Raw genomic sequence first — 8003 nt, 5'->3', positions numbered from 1 at the left:
ATTGGTTTGACTTTTTCTCATAGCTTTTGCAAATTACTGTCAAAAATTGATTTTTTTAAAACCTTAATATCTTTTTGCAACAGTCTCCAACACCCATACTCCCATAGGTCAAAAGATAGGTAATTTCATGGACTTCATGGAGCCTACGGTATTAACTTTTTGGCCAACTGCTGTTTTTCTCATAGTTTTTCGATTTTTCTAGAACAAACAATTTACAACGTTAGTTTTTGTCATATTCGGAATCCTCGGACAATTTCACGTAAGTTAGAAGTATTGTAGTTGTAATTTTGGTTTAAAAAATAATTAAATAAAACATTTTTGAAAAAAAGAAATAGATTTTATTTGCCCTATGATCAAAACGTTAAATGCTGTATCAAGTAGGCGAAAACCTGTTTTACCCCTAATCCAACAAATTGTTAAAAAATATTTTAATTCATTCTAAATGACAATTTTTCCAATCAAATTTACAACTCCAATACTTCTAACTTACGTGAAATTGTCCGAGGATTCCGAATATGACAAAATTGAGACCAAAAAGTGCCGCTATGGCGGCCTACAGGGCAAAAATTAACGTTGTAAAATGTTTGTTATAGAAAAATCAAAAAACTATGAGAAAAACAGCGATTGGCCAAGAAGTTAATACCGTAGGCTTATAGTCAATGAAATTACTTATCTTTTGACCTATGGGAGTATGGGTGTTGGAGGCTGTTGCAAAAAGATATTAAGGTTTTAAAAAAATCAATTTTTAACAGTAATTTGCAAAAGCTATGAGAAAAAGTCAAACCAATCCTGAATGTCTATGACACTTTTTGAAGTGCTCCAAAAGTCCTTTCGAATGCAGCTAAGAGAGTTGGAATTGATGAAGTTTTACGGAAATGCGAGCAATATTAAGATTTTTTATGTTTTTTCGACCTCAAACTTCAATGCCCGTTTTACCCCACTTCCATTTGTCGTAGAGTGCTCATATTTGGCATGAGTTCATCTCATGTATAGACAAACAAACGCTGAAAGTCATCCAAATCGGAGCACCTTGATACGACCTGTAACACATTGGTGAAAAACTCGCTCTTAATGCTATCGAAAGGTATGAAAAAATCCAGATCATTTTATACCCGTATAGCGAAATCAAAAATTTTGAGTAAGCTTGAGATTGGCGATTTTTCAAGCTCCATACAAAAATGTTATTTTTTTTTGTATGGACAATTGCCCACTAAAGGAGGGGGGGGTGGGGGTCCGAGATTTACAAAAAAGTGTCCACGTGGTGTATGGATGGTCCCCTACGACTACCATAAAGAAATTCATAGGGTTTGTGCATTAATGCAAAATTAAAAATACTTAGAGTATTTCCTAATTGTTTTATAGCGTCATCCATAAATTTCAGGAGGGGAGGGGAGTCTGATCAAGCGAGACATTGCATGTTATAAATTTAGGAATAGCGTGGCAAAGGGTGGACGGGGGTAAATTTTTGCTGATTTTAGTATGACGTTCTTTATGGATGAAGCCTATGCTCATATTGAGTTGTAGCCATTTAGGCTAGTACAAATTTTATTTAATGTTTTTGTCAGTGTCGTCAGTGCGTTTTTGCAGTCTTTGAAAAAAATCTTTTTTTGTATTTTTGGCACTTTAATTTTATAAGTTTTTGCATTTTTCATACAAAAACTTTTTTTTTTTTGCAATGAAATTTTCAAATAAAAATCTTTTTCTGTGAGTTTTTGCATTCTTCCAAAAATGAGCAGTTATTTTAATTTTCAGCAAATAATTTTAAATAATTTCTGTTAGTTTTTGCATTCTTTGATTTTTTAAAGTAAGTCATTTGTTTTATTTCTGTGAGTTTTTGCATTCTTTCAAACACGCTTACATGAGCAGTTCTTTGAATTTAATTTTGAGCATAAAATTTTGAATAATTTCTGTTTGTTTTGCATTCTATGATTTTTAAAACCTAGATATTTTTTGTATTGTCACGTAAAATTGTAAAATTGATGAATTAAAATAATGAGTTCCTACAAATTTTTCAAAATATTTGCAAAAAATCGAAAAATTAAATGAAAAATTTTCTTCACTTGTAACTATTTGATATTCATTGAATGCGAAATCATACAACACTCTTGTCAAGTTGAATTGCGCAATGTAACTTAAGTTTTCTTCGAAAACATTTTAAGGGGTATTTTACTCTTGAGACCATTATATTTTCTATCACTTTTGATCCCCCCTTAAAAAAAAATAATTAAGGAGCTAAAACATAACCGGTATCAACATCTTAAAACTTTATTGACACAACTAAAACGAACGCTTATTAACCATTTTAAATGTGTCAAAAATGTCAAATTTCAACGGTTTTTGACATTTAAAAAGAAATAGAGCAAAACGGAAAAATAATGAAAAAAAAATATTTTTATCAACGTTAGATTTTTTGTTAACATTTTCAAAAACATAACAGTAATGATATTGTATGCTAATTTTTACACTCTTTGAATAATTATTTAGTTAATCAGGCTTACAATAAGAAAATATGTTTTCTTGAAAAAAATACTGCACAAAATAATGGATCAAATGTTTAACAAATGCGACGGATAAAGGAAATGAAAAAAATTATGAACTTTCACCGGAAGAATCAAGTTGCATGGTTTTCACGCGTTCCGCGAAATCGTGTAAATTGTTTAACTCTAAAATCACCGTTACACTTTGGCTTCGCGAAATATTGGATTGTTTTTAAAAATATCTTAGTACTGACAAAATAACATTGTTTCAAGTTGATTAAATTCTTTTTACATTTTTTTTTAGGTTTATAGAAAAAAATGCACCGTTTTCCGAGAAGAATTTCAGTGAACCCCATCATTAGGGCCACGGTCATCAGGTGTGACATTGGGTCTGGTAGTGAGATTCGGTCATACAAAAATGAAGAAATATGTATTACTCAATCTCACCCCCGAAACCCAATGTCACCCCTGATGACCGTAGTTATATATTAACGGCCAAAAAAATAAACTTCGTGGCATGCCATTTACAAATCATTGGAATTTCACGGCAATTTCACGGTACTTTAAAATATGATTAGAAATAACGCAAAAAGTGTTATTTTGTTAAATTTGTGTACAGGAAAGTTACCGAAAAAGTAAGCAGAAGTTCAAGAAACAAAATGAAACCCTTGATACAAAATTTATTGATGGCAAAAAAAATAAACTAAATAAATTTTGAGAAAAAAAGACGAATTTCTATTAGCTGACATTACGATTTCGCTTTTTTTTAATTTTGTCTGAGGTTTAAAAAATTCAATTTTCTCAAATATCTCCAAATCGACACACATATCCTAACAACAGATTCACCAATCAGTCAAAAATAGATGAAATAAAATTATAAATTAAATTTGATATGGTGGTTAACAGCAAATAAAATAGTATTTCAAAAAGTGCAGGCGGAACTCGATTTCTTAATATGTTATACAATTATCCCCGATTTTGTTTGATAGCTAAAATTAAATAAAATAATTTTAATTCGCAGTCAAAATTTATTTGAAGAAATTGATAAAAATAAATTTAAAATTTAATTGATGATCTGTGACGAAAGCAAACAAACATTTTCAACAAAAACACCACCTCAGAACCACCGCCTCCACCTTCATAAATCTCGCCCAACCCAACCAACCGCCACAGTCGCGGCAGGATGCACTTCCTGAAGAGATCGCTCCCACCGAACCAGCAGTTCCTGACGTTCGGGCTGCACGCCCTGCGGCTGATTGGCCTCTGGGGTCCCGATCGGCGCCAAATCTTCCGCTACTATCTGCTGGTCCTGGTGGAGCTAGTGCTGCTGGTTGGACCGAAGATCATCTTCGGCTCCGGCCAGGACGGGTTCGAATCGTTCATTCGGAACAGTGCGGAGTTGATTTTCCTGATTGAGGTGATGATTTCGATCGGCATTTTCGCCTCTCGGCGAAAGTCGTTCGAACGGTTGGTTGAGGTGTTGGACCAGACTCTGCAGCGAAAGTGGCCAGATTCGTTGAGGGAAGAGATTGGGCAGTTCAACAGGAAGGTGGAACTATTTGCGAGGGTGTACGCGGCCTATCTCTTTGGGATGCTCGCGTTTTTCTGTGTTTTCCCGGTGATTTCAACGTTCTACAAGGTGATATTTGTGGCTGAAGAAGAAAGAAGCGACTTCATGTTGATCATCTACGTGAAGTACGAGCTGATTATAATATCGATGAAAATAAGTGTTTTACTCACTACTCTTACTTCATTTACACAGATTTTTTGGACTCGACATCGAGCGTAATGTTCATCATTACATGATCTACATCTTGAGTATGATTTGCCCCATTAGTGCATCGGCCTATCAAAGCTCCATCAAAATGATCGTCATCGTGGTCGTCATCCAGTACGGGGCTAAGCTGTTTGACTTGGTTGCTAAACGTGTTACGGTGCTGGAACTCATCAAATCGGACCAGGAACGCCACGACGAATTGCGAGAGATCATAAAGCTGCACAATTTGGCTCTGGAGTACGTTGAACATCTGGAAGAGACCGTTTGCTTCGTTATGATCAACCAAATTCTAAGTTGTATGTTGATTTCGTGCCTCATGATGTTCTACATAACAACTGTAATAACACGATGTTATTTTTTATGATTTTAAAACAATTAATTCTAAACGACTATTTCCAGAACTTTGGGCCAAATGTTGCAACTGTGGTGCAGCTGTTCATGGTTCTGGTAGGCGAGATGATTGTCTACTGCTTCAACGGAACAATGCTGATTGAAAAGGTACATTTCTTCGTAGCATTGCTCTCAATTTATTACACTTCAATTTCTACCCAGGCAACGAGCGTGGTGGATGCCCTGTTCTACTATCCCTGGTACAAGGAACCCATTTGGGTGCAAAAGGTTTTCCTCAGAATGATCCAACGTGGTCAGCGTCCCACGGGCATAACGGCGGCCAAGTTCTACTACGTCGACGTGAACCGGCTCGGAGTGGTGTTCCAGGCGTCGTACTCGTACTATTTGATACTGAAGAACAGCTTTTAAAAAGAGACTAATCTAATGATGACGATTGCATGTTTTACAGCACTACACAATTTATCTCACAGAGTTGATTAAAGTTGAGCAATTCTCTACGAAATCGGTCTTTTTTCTTCAATTTTAATTTTTGTATTTTTTAATCCGGCTGAAACTTTTTTGGTGCCTTCGGTATGCCCAAAGAAGCCATTTTGCATCATTAGTTTGTCCATATAATTTTTCATACAAATTCGGCAGCTGTCCATACAAAAATGATGTATGAAAATTCAAAAATCTGTATCTTTTGAAGGAATTTTTTGATCGATTTGGTGTCTTCGGCAAAGTTGTAGGTATGGATACGGACTACACTGGAAAAAATAATACACGGTAAAAAAAAATTTGGTGATTTTTTTATTTAACTTTTTATCACTAAAACTTGATTTACAAAAAAACACTATTTTTAATTTTTTTTATTTTTTGATATGTTTTAGAAGACATAAAATGCCAACTTTTCAGAAATTTCCAGGTTGTGCAAAAAATCACTGACCGAGTAATGAATTTTTTAATCAATACTGATTTTTTCAAAAAATCGAAATTTTGGTCGTAAAAATTTTTCAACTTCATTTTTCGATGTAAAATCAAATTTGCAATCAAAAAGTACTTTACTAAAATTTTGATAAAGTGCACCGTTTTCAAGTTATAGCCATATTTAAGTGACTTTTTTGAAAATAGTCGCAGTTTTTCATTTTTTTAAATTAGTGCACATGTTTGCCCAGTTTTGAAAAAAATATTTTTGAAAAGCTGAGAAAATACTCTATATTTTGCTTATTCGGACTATGTTGATACGACCTTTAGTTGCTGAGATATTGCAATGCAAAGGTTTAAAAACAGGAAAATTGATGTTTTCTAAGTTTCACCCAAACAACCCACCATTTTCTATCGTCAATATCTCAGCAACTAATGGTCCGATTTTCAATGTTAATATATGAAACAATTGTGAAATTTTCCGATCTTTTCGAAAAAAATATTTTTGGAATTTTCAAATCAAGACAAACATTTTAAAAGGGCGTAATATTGAATGTTTGGTAGCGTAAGGTCCCTTCTTCACAAAATCTTAACACGTAACTTTATAGGTAAGACAAATTTGCTTTGCGTTTTTCTCTGGGTAACTTGCTAACATCTTTAAACATCTTTGAGAAGTTCATCAGGAAGAATGATAATTTTGTCTAATTAAATGACATTTTCAAAACATAAAATCGAATAGTTCATAAGGCGAACTAGGCCCAGTGAAAAATATCATTTAACTCAAAAATTACAAACTCCTCGTCACACTCGTCACTCCACGTCCTCGTCACTGCGAAGTATGTCGGCTAACATATCGAACGGCCAGTCAAAAAAACATGCTAGAATTCACATGACAATAAAGCTTTTGCTAGAAAAAGATAGCAGATCTGATGCAAACAAACTCGCAGCTGCCATGTAAACATACTTTGAATTTTGGTAAATTAACAAACATTTAAAATTGTATCAAGGGGAGATTAAAGATATCTGGAGTTTGCTATGAATACAAAGAGACGAGTTGTTCCTTTTAGTTCCGCTATATATTCGAGTCGGGAACAGAACACTGATAAAGTCTGTAAGTAGTGGACGAAATACGTATCTGTCAAGATAATTAAAAATATATAGCGGAATTAAAAGGAACAACTCGTCTCTTTGTATTCATAGTAATGCATTCTGCTAAAACGCTCAACCAAACCACAATACGGAGTGTTTTTTTCCCAATTACCAAATGACCAAAATATCCAAAACGACCAAAATGGCAAAATGACCGACATAGCTAAAACCAAAATTACACATTTTTATCAAATCGACCAAAATGACCAATCGAAATAAATATCCAAAATGACCAGAATAAAGAAATCGACCAAAATCTCCAAAACGACCAAATTGAAGAAATCGACCAAAATGGCTAAAACGTCTAAACCTATCAAAACGACAGAAAAATAAAAAAATCGACCCAAATGGCAAACAAGACTTTAACGAACAAAACAAATCAATCAATCAAAATTACCAAATCATCCAAAAAGGCAGTTTTGACCAAAATGACTGAAACGAACAAAATGATAAAATCGATCAAAATAGTTAAATATACCAAAATCATCAAATTTTCAAAATTTACCATAACGACCAAAAGGGCAAAAATGGCCAAAACGACCTAAATGAAAATAAGGATCATATCGACTAAAATGGCTTAACGACCCAATGAACAAAAAGACCAAAATTAACAAACCAAGCCAGATGACCTATATAAAAAAAATCGACCAAAACGAATAAAACGATCAAAACGACCAAATCGACCTGAATGACCAAAACTTCTAAAATATCCAAAACGATTAAAATGATCAAAACGACCAAAACAACCAAATCAACCCAAATATCTAAGCCCGCTCTCAGGCACACTAGCACGCCATTTGTTTTGCTGGATGGTACAAAATTCAACCTAAATCTTTTTCGTGTACGTACACGCAATACATGCACATGTAGAAAACTCTATGACCAAAACGATCAATATGAAAAAGTCAACCTAAACATCCAAAAAGGTTAAAACGATCAAAATTACCAAAATGATCGAATGATTTAATCGACTAAAATGGCCAAAGCGTCATAAATGACCAAAATGATCAAATCGATCAAAATTACCAAATCAACCAAAATTAAAATTTAGACCAAAACGACCAAGAAAACTCAATGTCCCAGATGGCCAAAACAACCAAAATGACCTATATGAAAAAAACGACCAAAATATCCAAAACGATCAAAACGACTTAAACGCCAAATTGTCAAAACGACTAAAACGACCAAAATGATCAAATCGACCAAATCGACTAAAATATCCAAAACGATAAAAAAAGATCAAAACGACCAAAACAACCAAATCGACCCAAATGGCCAAAACAACAAAAACGGTCAAAACGAGCAAAATGTTCAATTCTGGAGTTTTTGCCTTTCTTACAAAAGAA

At 33.9% G+C, this 8003-nt stretch overlaps 1 protein-coding gene across 1 annotated transcript; it reads left to right on the top strand.

The window, feature by feature from the left end:
* Positions 1-3614: 3614 nt before the first annotated feature.
* On the top strand, positions 3615-5084 carry LOC120413687 (uncharacterized). The gene is made up of 4 exons (XM_039574615.2): positions 3615-4172; positions 4240-4591; positions 4654-4752; positions 4807-5084. The coding sequence occupies exons 1-4, from the start codon at positions 3661-3663 to the stop codon at positions 5011-5013; spliced, it is 1170 nt and encodes a 389-aa protein (XP_039430549.1). The 5' UTR covers positions 3615-3660; the 3' UTR covers positions 5014-5084.
* Positions 5085-8003: the final 2919 nt, after the last annotated feature.

This window comes from Culex pipiens, chromosome 3 (assembly GCF_016801865.2).
Source record: "Culex pipiens pallens isolate TS chromosome 3, TS_CPP_V2, whole genome shotgun sequence".
NCBI classification, from domain to species: domain Eukaryota; kingdom Metazoa; phylum Arthropoda; class Insecta; order Diptera; family Culicidae; genus Culex; species Culex pipiens.
Note: the sequence above shows the minus strand (reverse complement) of the source record. Positions and strands in the feature narration are given on the sequence as shown.

Excerpts from the sequence above, each read along its gene's own strand:
- LOC120413687 (XM_039574615.2), top strand. The coding sequence starts at position 3,661 with ATGCACTTCCTGAAGAGATCGCTCCCACCGAACCAGCAGTTCCTGACG. Across the intron at positions 4,592-4,653 it reads TGATGTTCTACATAACAACT|AACTTTGGGCCAAATGTTGC; the intron begins GTAATAACACGA and ends GACTATTTCCAG. Across the intron at positions 4,753-4,806 it reads GAACAATGCTGATTGAAAAG|GCAACGAGCGTGGTGGATGC; the intron begins GTACATTTCTTC and ends ATTTCTACCCAG.